At 38.0% G+C, this 19661-nt stretch overlaps 1 protein-coding gene across 2 annotated transcripts; it reads left to right on the forward strand.

The window, feature by feature from the left end:
- Nucleotides 1-10457: 10457 nt before the first annotated feature.
- isl1a (ISL LIM homeobox 1a) lies at nucleotides 10458-19361 on the forward strand. Of its 2 annotated transcripts, XM_063042083.1 has the most exons (6): nucleotides 10458-10651; nucleotides 11520-11709; nucleotides 12867-13123; nucleotides 15210-15496; nucleotides 16361-16528; nucleotides 18215-19361. In XM_063042083.1, the coding sequence occupies exons 1-6, from the start codon at nucleotides 10624-10626 to the stop codon at nucleotides 18329-18331; spliced, it is 1047 nt and encodes a 348-aa protein (XP_062898153.1). In that variant the 5' UTR covers nucleotides 10458-10623; the 3' UTR covers nucleotides 18332-19361. The 2 variants fall into 2 exon arrangements, with proteins under 2 accessions (XP_062898153.1, XP_062898151.1); XM_063042081.1 differs by lacking the exon at nucleotides 18215-19361 and having other exon boundaries at nucleotides 16361-17019.
- The last annotated feature ends 300 nt before the right edge of the window (nucleotides 19362-19661 follow it).

The raw sequence follows: 19661 nt of genomic DNA on the forward strand, positions 1-19661 counted from the left end.
AAATCAATCTCCTTTTTGTTTACAATTGCTGAAGTTCATTGATCAATTTAATGAAATGCACTGCCCTATTGAGACGAATTAGGGAAAGTTATATGTACACTCCGCGGCCACTTTATTAGGTACACCTGATCACTTGCTCGTTGATGTAAATATCTAACCAGTTAATCATGCGCCAGCAACTCAATGCATAAAAGCATGCAGACATGGTCAAGAGGTTCAGATGTTGTTCAGACCAAGCATCAGAATGGGGAAGGAATATGATCGAAGTGACTTTCACCGTGGAATGATTGTTGGTGGAAGGCGGGGTGGTTTGAGTATCTCAGAAACTGCTGACCATCTGGGATTGTCATGCACAATAGCCTCTAGAGTTTATAGAGAATACTGCATAAACACACACAAAGAGACATCCGGTGAGTGGTACCTCTGTGGGTGAAAAGGTCTGTAAATGAAAAAAGTCAGAGGAAAATGGTCGGAATGGTTCGAGCTGACAGGAAGGGACATTAACTCAAATAACTGCGCGTTACCACGGTGGTGTGCAGAAGAGCATCTCTGAATGCACAACACGACGAACCTTGAAGCAGATAGGCGACAGCAACAGTAGCCCATGAACACATAGAAATTCACTCAGTGTCACTTTACTAGGTAGCTCCTGTACGTTTATCCCACGTCAAAAAATGCATGCGGAGGCATCTTGACTCCTCACAGCTTGAGTGAAACCAAATGATCCTCGATTCCAAGTGATTGTCTAAGTAGGCAGGCCAATGCCAAAGTAAAAATCATGAAAGAATCTGGAACTTGCTCAGAACTACTAGATGTAACTAACTGTGCAGTCTTAGTGATTTGCTTTAGTAACGGTTACATGTGACTCCACACATTGGAACAGCGGCAACCGTTGGTAACCGTTACTCATGGTATAATATTTTATTCCAACAGCACACACCAAGTCCCGCCTCCCTTTCCTACAAATGGGTCCCGGAGGATCCTATAAAAATCTAGGTGTTTCTCATTTATACGTCAACTAAATTTGTGACAAATACAACAAAGGGGAAAATTAAACAAAGTCTTATCATTGTTATATTGATGTGAGTGGAAACATATCACCTAGTGATATTTCCCTTTTTGTCCGGGACCTCATAATTTTAGAATAATAAATTATTTTATAGGGAAATCATTGAAGATTGCTTATATCAACATCTAATCTGTCGCGTAGGCACTTAACAAAGCTCACATTTACACCTCTGATTATAAACATGGACTAGGCCCCTTACCTGCCTGTTATTATAATCCCACGTGAGTGCAGCCTGGTCCATTCCCCCTTCAATGTGAAGTAAGTCACTTAACGCGCGCTCATTGGGGCCCTTAATTCAATAGTTTAAACAAACGAAAGCCAAGTAAATTCACCCCATCCTCAAGAATTTGTTAAAAATGAATTATATGTTTATAATATGAATGCAAGAATTATATATTTACGTACATTTTTGGGAATGCGCTTTTGTAGGAGGTTGTTTAGGATGCTCACTTCCCATTCAGTTATTATATGTCATTGTACTTTTAACATAAGAGACTTGTACAGTATGCTAATATAAACTCTACACAATGGAAATCATTGGCTTTAACACCTGATATTAGAAATATTCAGCCCCTGTTCTCCAGTCGCACCCACCTAATACTGACACTTAAAACACGTCTTAGAATGACAATTATAAAAAATAAAAAGATTGCATTGTGATTTAAGTAGAGTGGACCTAGAATAAAATAAAACCGAGATAAATCTTTTTGCGTTGACTAAGCCTGATCATATAGGGAACTCATTGTTGGACATACTACTTTTAAACCGTCAAAAATGATTGACTTTAAGTATCATTTCAATTTAATATGGGGAAGAGTACATTCCAAATCTGGAATTAGAAGTGTGTCGTACCACATGGAATTTAGACCTGACAGTTGCAGAACTGTATACATTGAAGTACAGCGCCCCCTTTTAAGTTACATTTATAGAATAATATTTTAGCGGTTCCGTCAAAATAAGTTGATGCACCGTATAATTTGTTAATTTTCAGTATCTGAGTAATTGACAGTACGGTTATTTTGCAACCGTATATATAAACTATAATTAATGTTCTATCCGTGTAGTACTGTGTTCAATAACACTGTTAGGTTTCTATAGTAACATTTAGTCTTCTTCATATTCGATGGTTGAGGGTCACGTGGTCGACCTTCCCCACGCAGGCAATACTCAAAGTCGGATGACTTGTAAAACCTAGACAAAATATAATGTACTTCAGCTTGACTCTCCCACTTTGTAAAGAACTTTAGTTCGCTTGTTAAATGCCTATTGTGATTTCAGATGCCTTCCTAAATTGAAGTGCTGGTGTCTATACTAACAGCCACGATATCAGATCTGCTTGATCGGATGGATACCCACTATAAATGAAATTAACCAAAGTTTACCCTGTTATGTACGCATTTATTCGCAACGCAACTATCTGAGTGGTCATACATCTGCGACCGTCATTTCCTCCTACAACCCTTCGCTACAATACCTACACTGGAATATATAAATTTGCAGTATCACTAGTGACTAATTCATTTCGGTAATTCACGAAAATAGTCTCACATCCAGAGTATTTATTTGCTTCCATATGCACTCAATAGTAATGCGATAAAATGCCAAATACAGTTAACACTGCTTGATACACTTAAGGAAAAGCTGCCAGTATATGCAGACAATTGACAGCTTTGCAACTATTCATCGCAATGACGTTCGAGAAAATATACAATGTAATTTATATTAAAAGCGTACTGAAGTTTAGTTTCCTATGTTTCGATATATTTTATTTTAGCGTGTTAAATGCAATACTAAAAAAATTGCAATTTTATAAATCACGACTTCTCACTTGGTAGTAACTGACCAGTATTCACTATTGATTCATGTTGGACATAAATATAAATGTTATAAATTATTGTTGATCAAACCAAATTCAATTACTAGTTCACTTTATTTTTTTAAAAATCGACTCCATTGGATTAAATTTGCATATAGTGCTTGTAAGAGTTTTACCCCGTTCTAAGTTTGTTGGGAGAAACATATGCAAGTTACGAAATACTGCTCTGTATATTCTACATTTTCGTTTATATGTGTGTTGTACGAAGGAAAAGAGCCAGGCTTGGATGCATAAAGTAGCCGGGTCAGCCAGCTGAAGGGTATGTACTGTCTCTTTAAGCAGGTTGTTGCGCCAATGAATTGCATTTTGTTGACTTGAAACTGAGGCTCCAGGCTGCTGCCTTTCAGTTGGCGGCGTAGAGCCCTCTCAATAGATTTAGTGCTAATATGGTACATTTGTTCTACACATTCAGCAGTCAAGGTTCGTGAGATTAAAGATCGCCCACCTCTGGAGAATAAAGAAACCTCTAGGGAATTCAATAAATTTGATGATTGATTTCTCTGGTGCATTTTCCTCTGGAGAAGAATTCATACCTCAGCACAATTCTTCTGTATTGCCGCTGTAATTTAGTTTACGTTAACTTCCCTCATTCATCAGGCTTCCAAATGCAGCAAAAATTAAAAAGATTTATTGTGGTATGGTCTTCGAATAGGCTTGGTGTATACGGTTGGGATATAATAGAAACCAGCCTGGAATTAAATGATTACGTATGCAATCTTCGTAAAAGCATATTTTAAAGGTATTTCAGAACTAGTTTTATAGATTGCTTTAAAGGAAGCTCCTGTGGGCTTTGGTTCAGTGCATTAAAATACACGGTTGTTTGAACAGGGATACATTTAATCTTAAAACTATAATAGCGACGTGAAAGAATCGTAAACTGTACCGTAGTCTGCAGTGACAGAGACATGTCTTATTCCCACTCGACTATTTTAAAATAAATTCGCCTTTTTTTCGGAATACAATTAATATCACTCGCCGAGCCATTACGGCTAATTGTGTACTTAAGGCAGAACTAAAGGTTGAATATGTTTCAAGTTCTCTCACAGGGGCTCTTGTGCAGCAGTGTCTGTTATGTACTTACTCTACCAAATTGCAGGCTGGTTGTACTCCATCCCCATACAGACTGGCAGCTTCAAATGCGTTTTAATAAGGTTTAATATATTCAAAAAAACCGGTGGAAATGTGGTTTATGTTTCTTTTTACAATAACTTCTAAGTTTAACATTTACATTAACACTAATACATGTCGGATTAGTATGGTAAACGGAGATTTGCCCCACGGTGATATTGGAAACTATTGCAAAAAAAAAATCTAACGCATTAAATTGCAGACATTCACTTTTAATTAGCGTTTTAGTAAGTAGTCAGGATCATGGGACATCGCGGTGAAATTGATTGGCAGTGAGGCGTGCACTATATTTGCATAAAAACATAGACAAGATTCAGTATTGGAGGGGTAACGGTTAAAACTCTTCTGCCTAGCGTAAAATCAAAGCCGATTTGACCCTCTGATGTCATGTGGTGAAAGGTTACTGATCACTTAGTTTGCCTTTCACGCGTCGCTTCCTGTAGCTTCTATGGATTGGGAAAGAAATTGTCCTGCACCCCTCCCACATGAGCCCACGGGACACCATGAGCCCACACTCCAGCCTTAAAAATAGCTAGATTAACAATATTGGTTTTATAATCGTGAAATGAGCGTTTATTTTTGGTCAATAAAATGCAACAGAAAGAATAAATCTGGCTTTAATGCTCTCGCATCTGATTTTGATAACCTTGAACCTCACTGGGTTCCTCAAGTACTGTACACTCTAACTCCTCTCTTACACCTTCAACTCCGACCTCAGCTAAATATGCCCACTGATATTTACGTAGGTCTAAGTGCAATTATTACTCCTAGCCAACTAGCCGGAAGGCATCACCGCGTATATAGATCATCAGGGGCATTATTGGATTCTGATTATATATTTTCCTCTTTTAAACTTCATGTACGAAACATAGGCAAAACAATTGCATTTCACAAAACATCCTGCCTTGTCATTAAATGGCAGGGAATATATTGTCTTCCGTTTGCAGCATTCTGCACTGAATTAATTAAACAGAAAGGAAATTAGATGTATTTACTCCACTTCCAAAACTGTACACAATCTAACCTAATGTGCAGTGTGAAGTGAGCTTGCTCCAAGGAAGTGCAGTGCCCAGTTCCTTTTTGTTGGAAATGCAAAATGTCATCAACCACGAAGGGAGAAGGGGTTGGCCAGATTTACAAGGTGGAAAAGGGGAACTATTCAATGCGCCATTTTCCACTAGGCTCTTGAATAAAAATGCATATCGCGTAGATATGCTTAGTTATGCCTCACACGAACCATATTCACAGCTGCGTGTGTTTCAGAGAAATAAGTGAATGAAATAATTGTTTGAAATTGACGACCCACATAGATACGATCCGTGCTCGGAGCAAGATATCAGATTTTGGATCAATGTACAAAACGTTTCGTTTTCTATATGCCAAATTAAGTTTAATTTAGACACATTTGCAGAAAGAACAAAATACAGTCAACATCTTTGTGTGGACATAAAATAATGTGGAGATTATTTGAAATGAAAAAGAACTTCGAACGGGACTTTTACAACATATGACACATTACTCTAACATATTAGAAATATCATATTTATAGCTCCGGTATCAATGCGGTCATCTGTGCAACCTAGTGATACTAGATGAAGAACTTAAGTTACACTTCAAATGTTTGCGAAGTTTATAAGCGCCATACTGAACAATTGGGACACAAGGAAAAATATCACATGGAAGCTCTGTTCCCCAATGGAAGTAAGCAAGGTAGTCGCGCCCAAGAACATTAACTGTCTCTTTGAAATCCTGTCTTGATGAGGATGAAGATAATATTGTTCTGGGTATATTCGTAGAATAGAGTCTCAGCATTTCACTATTATATGGAAGGAGGTTGTTCGGCCCATTCAATTCGTCCCGATCAATAAGGTGCTGCTCAGCCTAATCCCTCTTTCAAGCAGTTGATCCGTTGCCCCACAGATCACTGACCTTCAAGAACAGTTCCAGACATTTCTTAAATGCGGCGATGCTGTCTACCACGAGCACCCTTTCAGGCCGCGAGTTCCTGACATCTCTTCTCCTCTGGGTAAAATATATATTCTCATCTCTCCTCTTTTTCTAGCACTTATTTTAGTCTATGTTCCTGATGTGAATCATTTTCCGAAGGAGAGTAGATCCTTCCCATTTACACTATATTGGCCCCTCAATGCTTTTCTTTTTGCGCTTCAATTGTCTCCTTTCAGTGTTCCAAAAGAAACTACTCTCTAACCCTCCCATTTTTCCAAATATTTAAGAAATATATCTTAATTTAATCACTGGATGAAATGCCCACGCTATATTGCGAAACCTGAGCTATTCTTAAATGCAATTGTGCATTTGAAACGTCCTGTGAAAAGGTTGTTGCTGATTGTCTCTTTTGTACGTTGTGTGACGGGCGCACATGCTCGCGTATAATTTGTGCAATTACCCATCCTGAAAGGGAAACCTGTGTACTAAAACAGAATGTTTGTCAAATAATTATGCGGGGTCGCTAAAAATGGATATCAGACGAATTTCTGTGCCATCGCTCCAGCATTTTGTGTGTGCTGCTTTCCATTTTATAGAATGTGGGTTTAAACCTAATAAATTGCTGGGGGGGGGGGGAGAACTGACTGACCTTCCTCTACCTACCACTACCTCCCATCCTAAAGGCAACAAACAGCGGTATGATAGGCATCACAAATTGGCATGCGCTGCTAGAATATCTGTGAATAATTGTGCAAGCGTCTGCATTCGATTACGTATAAAATAATACACCCTAAAAGACCATTAAACCATGCATTTCTGATATGCAAAAAAAAAGCTTAGATCAGCAGGAACATAGACTGTTGCTTAAAATCGTTTGCCTCTTTTCACGTGAACTGTTCTGTTCAATTGAATGACATTATGAATACTACGGATTACCTAAGCAGCGTATTGGAAGTTAGCTACAAATTGCCTAATTAAAACCAAGAACAACATAATTTGAACGCAATTTCGGTCATCCAGTATTGTAGGTTGAATAATAAATTCGTTACTGGTGGAAACTGAAAGCATTTTCTCTTTTTTTTGATTACTGAAGTTAGGGTTCATTTCAATCAATGGAAAAAATTGGGATGTCGTATTTTTACTAAACTATGGAATTAGTCGCGGTATTGTGCTTCGGGGTAGTAACATCAGAATGAAGCTGCTAATAGCATAACACATATACTGCATTCAAAAAAGTATTGCAGGCCATTCTTCGGTTGAGAGGGTGAATTCCTTGTTCGTGTGATCAATTTTGCAAGTGGATCTTCTTCTAGGCGATAAACTCCCGTGGAGCACTTCCCGTGCCTGACCATTTCCGGGATCCCGTTGCCTTTGGACTTTCTGTGGCCTATCTGTAAATTTGGGAATGGTTGGCTTTAATGCAGCACCTCATGACAGCAGGCGTAATGTTGCTTTGGGAAATAGCGCAAGGCAAATTACACAAAGGTGTATATAGCATATGTACTGTTACTTATGGTTAATACCTTTGGTCCAGTATGAAGCATATTCTTGTCTTTTTTACACCATCACCAAGCATAGTAATACTTTAAACGAGCTTCTGTCCGAAATATAAAGCTTCATCCTGCGTGTTGATTAAATAAAATCGAAAGCTAGAGGAAACTAAGTTCAAGAATTATCATTAGTTGGTGCTCTCTAACCACTCTATTCCAAATTTAGAACAAGCTAATTTACTTGCCAGAATATAATTATCACCGACCCCTTCTCTGCGTTCTAATTCAAACTGAGTAGCAATTACAGGTTGGCTCGTTGATTTTGAATAGCAAACTGATCTGAAATTGACAAGTAGATCATTGGGACAAGGATGCCTTGGCTCTAAAAGCGCAGGCTTTTCGGACAATTTACTGCAATGTTACAGCGGACAAACTGCTATATGCTTTTGTTTTCTTCCTCTCTGAGCTGCGGTCTGTCACTATAGGGCTTCCGCCAAACCACGTGCTTATTTGTCAGTTTAGGACTATTATCCCCAATTATTCTTTGTAATTACGTATTAGGTTTACGCACAGTTGAAATATCGAAAAAAAACACGCTCCGGTGTCTCCTGCTCGTGCCACCCACGTGTGTTACTTCTATATTGCTAGCTTATATTAAAAAAGGGTAATTATATTTGGTCAGATGTGTGCTCTTGATAATGTGTAAAAATATAAAGCTTGATAGAAGTGTTCGTATTGCAATGGACAGAAGATGCACGAATGGACAATTGATGATCCAATGCGGTAGCCTGTCCCCATTTTCAGCTCTGCAATTTTTGCTCAGTCTTTTAAGACGGCATCCACGCATCATAGATTGGAAGAGTTAACGCGAAGCTGCCCTCTTTTTTGCTGATTTTATCAGTCTTTCCGTTACTCACGTATGGACCGGCTGGTCTATTTTACAATGTACACATTGCACGGGCGCGCGCACCGGCACGCGCACAGAGTATGCACAACGGAATAGTGTTGTTAGGAGTGACATTAGCTTCATATTCTGGAGAAACTTTCGTGATTCTTCTTGATAAAAGGAAATGCACTGGCCAACGCATCAGTCCTATAGAGAAAATGGGTGATTTAACTCACACACATAGGAGAGGTTGCATAATTAATCAAAATGTAGAGTGAACTGCAGCTGTCGGTTAGGTTTAACGCGTTTCTGTTCGTTTTGGCTTTACTTCCGCCTTCCATGTCTTTAGTTGGGGTGGTCAAATTCAGAGATTTCTAGGCGCATCATAGTCAATTCAGGGGAATTTTTTTAAATCTTTGGAAATTTTGGAAATAGCAGGTTCTCTCGTGAATGCTTTGCTCCAGAACACCATCCCAAGTCTTTTCGCGAACCCTGAATTGCTAAATTGTACATATCAATAAAATTATATATTCATATATTCAGACTCAATGATACCCTAGGAGTCCTTTCAATCAAACGTGCTCTTATCAAGATGCTTTGTGCGTATCCCAGCAGTGAGTTTAAACGATAAAGCACATGCACCATAATTTTGGAAGCAACCTTGTTTTTGGAAAATACTTTCCCATTATTTTATTGCTTTTCATTGAATCAGATTTCGCCTTTAAATAAAACTGCAGAAAAGTATGCTGCCTGATGCCAGCGTTCTTACCTTAATGTTGCACCTTCCTTACACATGACGCCAAAAAAAAAGCTTGGAAAACTTCGGATGTGCAACTCAGCAGAATTTATCAGTTTCTTATTTCGTACATCGCATTCCTGTCCTGAAGCAGTCTCCACAACATTCTCCAGAAAAATAACTAAGACAATGGATTATCTACGCTGAGTGCTGCACTATAAATTTGTTTGATGGAAACCCTGAGTATAACAAGATGCATATGTTGCCCTCATATTTATTTATTCAAGGAAGATATAAGTCGTAAAACAGTCAATCGAAAACAGTTATAGTCGCATTTTATTGTTTCGGTTTATACCGTGTCTGCAGTGGAAGCAGTACCGCGTTTATTGCAGCAAGACTGTCTCCTTGGGAGCACTCTGACCTTGCCATGCACTTCGCTAAACACCTAGACATAACGCACTAAAAAACAATCCGATTGCGTGCTTATTGTAACTTATTCCACGATCCTACTTACAACCCCGATTTTCTCAAACATATGTTTGTAAAACAAAATGTCCATATCCCATGGGATGTTCTGCTGAAAACCGCATCCTGGAAGATTTTCATCAGGCAAATGATTTCGGATTCGAATTACCTATGGGAGTGCGGGGAAAAAGTTAAACTCTATAATTCAAGCAATTGCAAAGTATTAACAATGAAGCTGAACCTTTGAGGTATAATGAACGCTAACTGCCAAAGCTCAAAGAAGCTTATGCCACCATCAAAATGCATATACAGGTGCTAAGCTCTAGGAGACGATCGCCAAATGCCAAGTAGAACTGGGACGGTCAAATAATAGAAGACTGGAACAGCAGCAGTTCCGGGGGGAGAGAGAGAGAGAGAGAAAGAAACATGGTAGAAGGTGGTGGTCGGGCCGGGTGGGGTTGATGGAAAAATAAGTCAAGGCAATGGAGCAAATGAAGCGGACGGGCCCAGGGGGCTCGAGGGAAGCTGCTGCAGCGCTGAAACCCGGCGCGCGCGCGCACTCGCCGCCTCCCGGCAAGACAATGCAAACATCTGGTGCTGCCCGGGTCGAGCCCTAGACCAATCACCGCATGGTGGGGAGAGCGGCCAACAGGAGAGAGAGTTGAATGTAAGGGGGGGGGGGAGTGCTGGGGGAAGCTGGTGGGGGAGGGTGTTAGAAAGTGGAAGCTGGCGTACGTCTGACGTCAGGCACGCTCTACGTCAGACCAATGGCGAGAGGTTCGAGGAAGCGCAATCAGAGTGTGAGAAAGATAAGGAGCAGTGAGCATGAGCGGCGGGACTACGCGCACCGCCTCTGTGCACAATCCCTTCCCCAGTGTCTGGCAGCAGCGACCGCACTCCTCTTAACCGGCCCTACTCTGTGGATATAACCAAGGACTCCCTGCCTCCCCACTCCTCCAAACAAAAATACAAAATCCAAGGGGGACAAAAAGCAAACAAAAACAAACTTTTGCACAATAACAAGAAATGGGAGACATGGGAGATCCACCCAAAAGTAAGTTTTCTTCATTGCTGTTGCATTTCGAGGATCGGATTCAGGTGCAAGGGGTTGACTAGTTACTATAGCTGTAACTGTACTGTTATATCTGGCTTTTTTAAAAAAAAAATCATTGCTCTTGTACATTAATTGGAATTTTCGGTTTATTTCATAAGTCGTACAACAGTGGTCTGAAGGTTCAGGTAAAAGAAAGTCTTCCACTATGTGTGCATTGTTAAATGTATTCCCACCACTCGCGACTCGTGTGAATAAAAGTATAGTGTTGAAGTAAAGCAATGCTAGACATTTTTGGAGCATTTGGATCATTTCTTTCAGAGCCTTGTCATGTATCGCAGATACACGTATCTGAATTTTGAGGCTCTCTGCTAAGATAAGCACAGTTTGATATTACTAACAAATATATATTTCTGCTTGTAAAAATCCAGTTGTAATAATATGATGCACGGACTTACTTCAGGATATGTTCTAAAGATGTACATATATAAGCACGAAGTTTTCCTAAAAAAAGTTTGCATGCTGCTAAAGATTCGTCAGTATTTTTGTTTAAATATCAGAAATCTATCCCTGCACGCGTTTTGCTGAGAACTGTGAAAATGCTAAAACCGAAATGGAAATGAAATCCTGTTGATTTAGAATATATTTTTGAGTAACCCACTAAAACATTAAAAGATACAATTAACAGTACTCCAGTTATTCTAGTATCTTATTTTGAACACCACCTTGTTACAATACGGCCTGAAAACATAATCTATCTTTAGATCTATCCAGCAAATGCAACAGCTAATTAAAAACACTACTGCAATATATGTCTGCTACAAGAAGCCTTTGATCGGTTTCACGACACTATTTTCATATCAAATTACAGAAAAACGCCTTATTTCTCTGTGTGTTGGTTGTGGGAATCAGATTCATGATCAGTATATTCTTCGTGTTTCTCCGGATCTGGAATGGCATGCCGCTTGTCTAAAATGTGCAGAGTGTAATCAGTATTTGGACGAAACCTGTACCTGCTTCGTTAGGGATGGCAAAACATACTGCAAAAGAGACTATATTCGGTGAGTGAATATCTTGGACTCTTTAATATTCTAGCAATATCGTTCCTGTGCTCAATTTAAAAGCAACCCCTCCCCACCCAGGCACCAACAAACTGTTAACCCTTCAATTGCTTTATTCCTTGTTTTCCCCTTATCTTATCTAAACCGGCTGGGAGAGGAGATCAAATTGCCGACTATTTGGCAGTGAACAATTGGGATATTTATATCATGTAACTGTTTCCTTTACACAAATCTGTGAACAGGGAATATGCGAATTTTGACTCTTCTTGTTCTGGAGTCCACACATCACAGCTTAACAACCGATCAGTTGTTTTAACTATTTGCGGGACACAATTCGTTCAAGAAAACTTCGCTGTCATCATCAGTTTAGGCCGTGTATTTCCAAGTGCTGGTAATTGCTTCGAAATGAGACAGGTGAACTGAAAATGCAAATGATTCCCTATGAGCCCTGACATATTAAAAAAAATTGTTGATCACAGGGTGATCCTTTACAGAAGAGTCATTTTCACTAAGCATCACTTCCAATGAATAATGTTGTGCAGAAGCTGTTGTGTTGATTCACTTTTACTAATGAGTTTAAAATACACAGTATTTCCCCTCCAAATGGGGAAATCTAGACTAAAATGCAATCTTTGCTGAACTATGGAAAAACATGCTTGAAACAAAATCGTCAATTTTGAAAAATTGACTCGAAATATAATAAGTTCCATTTATACGAGTTCCAACATGACTTTCTTTTTCAGCTTTTATTATTTAAAATGTAGATTTGTTAAGAAATTAATGTTGGTGTTTAGTATATCAATATGCAAGAATTTAAAATCATATCGACACGTATGTTTTGCAGACAATTTATTTTAAAATAAACAAATCACGTTCTATGGTTGTTTATATTGTAAAGATATAAATACTTTAGCATTATCTAAAGCCGTATCATGATTTAGCAGCTAGACCGAATGATTTAAATCAGGAAGTATGTTTCGTATTTAGAGTAACATGAAGTATAATTTGGTTCATTAGGATATTACTTGTTTTGACAAAATAACCCTACAGAATGATATCAAAAGTAATTCTGTTTCGGTCTCTTTGTGTTGAAGTATTTGACATACTGGACGCACTTCTGACCATTAGTAAATGTCCTCGTGCCTCTTGACTTGCAGATTGTACGGAACCAAATGTGCAAAGTGTAATATAGGATTCAGTAAGAATGACTTTGTGATGAGAGCGCGCAGTAAGGTGTATCACATCGACTGCTTCCGCTGTGTGGCGTGCAGTCGCCAGCTCATCCCCGGTGATGAATTCGCGTTGCGGGAAGACGGACTGTTCTGTCGGGCTGACCACGACGTTGTAGAGCGAGCGTCGGTTGGCCCAGATCCACTCAGCCCCATGCACGGCAACCGACCCTTACAAATGGCGGGTATGTACGATTTCAAAACTCGATTTTATCTGAGGATGTATTCAAAAATTATGGAATGAAACAATTTACCCACTTCTATAATACATATTGAACTTGCCTACATACACAGTTGGCGAAGTGAACTAAAGTTTGGATTTGCCCATATTCACTACAGTTTTAGATCTTGACAATAGGCTTTATACAGTCGAAATACTTAGGACTGCATGTTCCCATTGAATCATTTATTTTGTACCTGATTATTAAAAATATATATTTGACACGAGTCATGATAGACTACAAACATGTTTGCCGAATATAAATATGTTTTTTCTTTCTTTCCAACTTATTTTAAAACCTTTTGAACAGTGTCCATTTACCCTTATATTTTAATTTGAACTGTTTAAATCATCAGTAGATCGAGATTAGAGCTTTGAAGACATTCAGTTCTAAACGTTCCCACAACTATTCAATTGAGTTATTTTTTATGAAGATTTTTCTGTTTCTGAAGTTGAGAACTGGACTTTCTTCCAGTGCCTTTTCTTATACAGAGTCATTTACCAATGACAACTTATTGTGTGTAACGTGCAGTGCTTGTGATTTGTAAATACAATTTCCTGTTAATATTTATGTAGATTAAAGCTGTAATATCAAACCCCGAATTTGAGATTTGTTTTTAAATATCATAAGAATGATCTCTACTACATACATGCATGAAAGCTGTTCTCAAGAATCGATGTTTCAATTTATATTGCTCAAAGATCATCTAATGTATGGTTTTATGGCTGTCAGGGCGGTGTAACCTCCTTTACTTAGATCTCTAAAAATAATCGAATACATTTTGCCCTTATTGAAATACAGTGCATTCCGAAGGGGAATCGACGTGAATCTACATAATTATAGGTTTGAGGGCTTTTCAAGTAGGGCCTGGCGTATGTGATATTTCATACCAGTGCAAATATTAGATGTTATTGTATGCAGCAAACGTTCTTGTTTTTTCTTGTTATTCTTTGTAAAATGAATTTTTTGGAGGTAAATTTGCAACCTTGCTCAAGTTACATGCTTTACACCAAATTTCGAATTGCTACATTTCACTTTAATATATGCTTGCATATTTCATCGCCCATGTGGCTTTGTACAATTTTCAATAATCTACTTAGAGTGCTGACTCCATAGGCACACAAATATTTTTACTTTTTTTTAATTTGTCTATTCTATTGCATTTTATCATTTGCATTTTAGCATGTTTTTTTTAATAAACGGCTTTCATGGGAGTCAAATTTCATGCTGTTGCACTGAAGAAAAAAAATCAAACGTTTCCGTTAAACCAAGCAGAGCATTTTTTTTCATGGAAACCAATGGCATATTTTTGAAAGTGTAGGTTTATTTGCTGTACGGTCTACAGAAACTTTGATAAACACATAAGACATTATTATTTCTTGATCACACCACTGAAACTTTACGGGAGCTCCTTTTATCTCCTCACGCATCTACCTACACGAAGAAGTAACCTGGCCCAACACAGTGCAAACCAAAGTTGATGTAATGTAAACCCGTATACTAGGGAAATGACTAGCAAAAGCGACAAATCACTTTACTCCCAGATAATTAGATCAGCAATGTGCTTGTATCTGAACTGCATTTGTACCGAATTCACCGCAATTAGTATTCAGGAGCGGATATTATTGGAACAGAACCTGAAACCTATTGTTTCAGTTTTTATTTTAAACTGATGTTCCTGATTGATTGAAATTTAATTGGTATCTACAGGTAATATTGGGAACGCATTCGGAAACTCTTAAGGATTTATCTATTTTGGCTTTTTGACTCCATGCAGTTACGTCATGTCAGGACATTCCAAGATCACTTATAACTTGACTTTTAATGTGGTATCTGACCTAATGCTCAATTTAAGACCAGATTCTCTGACAAATCTGTAATTCGCGAATTTTCTAAAGTTTTTTTTTTGTAATTCGCCCAGATTCATCACAGTGGCTCTATTATCTTTTTTAAGATTCAATTTTATTGCCAGAGCCAATAATTGGACCAAGTACTATTGTAAATAATTTCATTCAACAAAGCTAGGATATGTCGTCTGTTTTTTTTACAGCAGAGCCCATTTCTGTCCGACAACCAGCTTTGAGGCCACACGTTCACAAACAGCCTGAAAAGACGACACGGGTTCGGACAGTTCTAAACGAGAAACAGCTCCACACATTACGGACTTGTTATGCAGCCAACCCCCGACCCGATGCGCTCATGAAGGAGCAGCTCGTTGAAATGACAGGCCTGAGCCCCCGTGTCATTCGAGTCTGGTTTCAAAACAAGCGCTGTAAAGACAAAAAGAGGAGTCAGCTCATGAAGCAACTACAGCAACAGCAACCTAACGACAAAACGGTAAGTCCTCTATCTTCCTGCTCTTAATTTGAAATTATGAGACTCAAAATATCAGGTTTTTTTTTGCAAAGTGCAAAACAGACGGTTTGGTAAATCACTTTTAAAGCCCGATACTTTCGTTTTCCTAAGGAATAATGCAGTTACATGAATGACACCTCTCAGTTAATACAGTGTGCCTAGGATAAATATATTTCTAATTCATGTAGGCAAATTCATTGGTGCATCTGAAATACTTTTTAATAGCTTGGATGTAAATAAAAATCGAGCTAACATTAAGACAATTGCACAGATGGATGAAATATTGTTTTCTCGGACGTGCTGAATTCTTGTTTGCTGAAAAGTGATTTTTTGCATCTTTATAAATATGACCATTACATTAAGAGCATCCCTCTTCAGATAGGGTTGCCATCAACAGATCAAAGATGCAATATTTTTAACTGAATGAATATTGGATCTTCAAGATTGGAAATAATCTTTATTTAAGTATGTTGCTAATTTTAGGTTATATTTTATCCTGACTAGTCCAGTGATGATAATGGGTGCAATCACTTCTTGACATTATTAGCGGTTTCTAGTCCATTTAATGTATTGTTTATTCAATTTAAAGATCACATGATGTTTAATCGTGGTGTACGAATGTTGAATTAAATACTTTCCTGTTTCACATGGACTTTTTGGGATAACATACCTCCAGTTGCATTGAGGATTGCAGACTTTAAGCTGCATTCTTGCTTGGAGACAGGCATTAGAAGATACTCAGTACAGAATTTGTACTGATTGGTGTACATGGTAACAAAATTTTTAAAAAGAGAGAATAGTTACTGCAATGATGTAAGACCTATTGTTGCTTGTCCATTTTTGAAGAATATCCAGGGGATGACAGGAACCCCAATGGTAGCTGCCAGCCCAGAGAGACATGATAGCAGTTTGCAAGCCAATCCAGTGGAGGTGCAGAGTTACCAACCGCCTTGGAAAGTTTTGAGTGACTTCGCTTTGCAGAGTGATATAGAACAGCCTGCATTTCAGCAACTGGTGAGTGCCAGCAACATGCAGAACACCATCATCACCACCACAGTACAGACTTCACCAGAACTCACTGCAATCAGGGGACCTACTACACACCAATCCATATATAGACAATTCATGGATATAAAAATTGCAGAATCCCTCTTTTGCCAGCCTTAGCATTTTGATTTTGACGACCATCAAGAATGTAGAGAGAAACTATTTTGTTTTCTCCCACAGTTTCAAGTAGTTTGTATTTAACATTAAACACTGGAGATGACTGTTGTTGTCTGAAACATAAGCTCTTTTCATTATATACAAATTGTTAATAAAAAAGCATTTTAAATTGAGTGTTGCAGATTCAAAACACTACTGATCATGTTATGAAGGCAAGTGATCGTAGGATTGCAGGCAGGACACATGAACCAAGAGCTAAGCTGATTTCAGTTTAATATACCATTAAAGGCAATGAAACAAAATGGATGTTGTTTCTCTGTTGTCTCAGCTTTAAGCTCAGCATTAATAAAAGTGGTTCATTGATAATAATAGCCCCCATCTGCTGCTCTGGGTATGAAAAACAAAATTGAAAATACCTTATTTCACCTAACTCTCCTGTAAAGGTGAATGTAAGGTGTCTGGCTTTATATGCTCTAAATGGTAAAAGAGTAATATCCTTGAATAATTGGGTGTAATTTAATTCTTTAGCATATATATTAGCTGTTTATTTTTAAGGCATTGCAAAGCCACAATTACTATTTTGAGTTGAAGGTAAATCTAAATCTTGCTTCCCTGTGGTACATACCTTACAACATATTTTGGATACTTAAGTTAAATACTGGTATAAAGATGTATGCGAACTGCATGTAATGTACAAATAAATTGTCTTAACTTTGTAAATCTATTTCAGTTTAACCATCTGAAATCAATGCCAGCCTCTTTGTAAGGTATCCCAAGCAAATGATAGACAAATGTCTATATGTCCTTTCTTTATTGGGAATACTTTCATGTCATATACAGTATATTTACACATACTTAGTGGCAGGAAACATAATTCTCTTGTTTCAGATTGCAAAGGAGGTGTGCTACTCAAGAGTTAAACAACTCTGTGATGTCTTACAATAAATTACTGAAAAAATATAATAATTTATGATGTATGTTTGGAGAGAAACTGTACTATTTTACACTATTAAACTTTGTTGCACTGGGATTTGCAACTAGACCTGCCTGTGATTTGCTATGAAACATTGATTATTTGCTAAGGCATTGTTTTAGTTTTAGCGATATACAGCACTTTAGATAACTTGACAGAAGGCACTTTATGTTTTTAATGTAATTTGATTGTTAGTGATGACAACATTAATGCATCCCACTGTACAGCCATAGTTACAAAAGTCAAAAAATACATGAACGCAAGCAACACACACAAAATGCTGGAGGAACTCAGCAGGCCAGGCAGCATCTATGGAAAAGAGTACAGTTGATATTTCAGTCCTGATGACGGTTCTCAGGTGAAAATATCAACTGTACTCTTTTCCATCGATACTGCCTGGCCTGCTGAGTTCCTCCAGCATTTTGTGCGTGTTGCTTGGATTTTCGGCATCTGCAGATTTTCTCTTGTTTCTAACGAATGTAATTTTCTGATATTTGTGTCTTTGGATTAATGACAACATTTTAAGGAGGTCATATATCATTGATTTGCTATGATTTTTACAGGTTAATTTTTCAGAGGGAGGGCCAGGTTCTAACTCCACTGGAAGTGAAGTAGCGTCCATGTCCTCCCAACTCCCTGACACACCAAACAGCATGGTAGCGAGTCCTATAGAGGCATGAGGAGCCTGAACTCTCAGTGCAGCCCTACAGAGAGCCACGAGGAACCCTGGACCCTCAAAACTCTCTGGCCCACACTTTTTAAAAAAAAAGTTCATGCAACCTGGTCCATGTCTGATCAGAAAGCAGCCATCATCCGTTTGCACGAAGTCTCTGTGTTCAAACAACTCATGTTGTACCCTAGCAACACTGTGACGACAATCAGACACTAGAGTGGGATCTGGCTACAAGTGCAAATAGAAGAGACTCCCAAGACATCCAGGACTTCATTCAGAGATGTTTTTGAAGATATAGAAAGGATGTACACTCAAGTGATCCTGAGGGAATTCATTGCACATGCAAACAGATAAGATGATCCAGTGGAGAAATTATAGTCCCAACATCTTCAATGGTGCTGCCTAGAAAGAACATCAGTGGGTCAGCTTTGCCAAAAAAATACAGAAGCGTCCCATACATCTGCAAAAAGTGGACTGGAAAGACAATCGTGACATGCAGAATGTACCACAGCTTAAGTAGTTCTGTGACTGTCCCATAGGATCAGTTCTCAAAGGTATAGTTGCATTTTTGCAATGCTTTTAGTTGACCTATAACAAGGACTATTGGATCCTAGATCATTAGCAAATAGCTGGTTCATGAGATTACTGTCCCTGCAATGAAAGTATGAAGGCAACTACTGATGTTTCAATTTTTTTTTATTTTTTATTGAAAAGCTCAAGCATTGCAACAAGGTATACCTCTTTTTTGCCACAGCTTCGTGGGATTTGTGTGTGAACTCGTGTCCGTCCAGAATTGTCCCAAAGATGTGTATGTTCCTAGGTTAAACCAGTTACCAACAACGGTTTTAGCTTTGGAAAGAAACATTTTGTTTGTTCTTGTACTGCAAAAATTATAAATAATTTATTATTTATTGTCAACAGACTTGCCACTTTTCATGTCTTTTTTGACATTTTATGTTTGCTGAAGTAAAAGATGTACTGTGGTCTTTGGAAAACATGTCTAATTTTATGTGTCCTGTCTTTTCTTGAAGATTATGTAAAATAATAAAACGCCATATGTAGAAATATATCCTCAAGATTATTTCACTAATAAAAAAACAAAATAACTGAAAAATTATATAAGACTTTTGCAGATTCTGCAATTACATTTTAATAAATTAGCTTGCAAGGCTAACTGCTTTTTATTGTTGCATGCATTTAGTAAAAGACATCTATTCCAATCTGCCTTAATCCCCAATCTTTTAACTACTCAAGCATATAAATATTTTGGTACTTTTCCATTGTTAATATGGACAAAATATCAATGATAGGCTTTGATTAAATTAATTTAAATATGA

Source organism: Mobula hypostoma, chromosome 3, assembly GCF_963921235.1.
Source record: "Mobula hypostoma chromosome 3, sMobHyp1.1, whole genome shotgun sequence".
NCBI lineage: Eukaryota > Metazoa > Chordata > Chondrichthyes > Myliobatiformes > Myliobatidae > Mobula > Mobula hypostoma.

Excerpts from the sequence above, each read along its gene's own strand:
- isl1a (XM_063042081.1), top strand. The coding sequence starts at position 10,624 with ATGGGAGACATGGGAGATCCACCCAAAA. Across the intron at positions 10,652-11,519 it reads CATGGGAGATCCACCCAAAA|AAAAACGCCTTATTTCTCTG; the intron begins GTAAGTTTTCTT and ends ATCAAATTACAG. Across the intron at positions 11,710-12,866 it reads TGCAAAAGAGACTATATTCG|ATTGTACGGAACCAAATGTG; the intron begins GTGAGTGAATAT and ends CTTGACTTGCAG.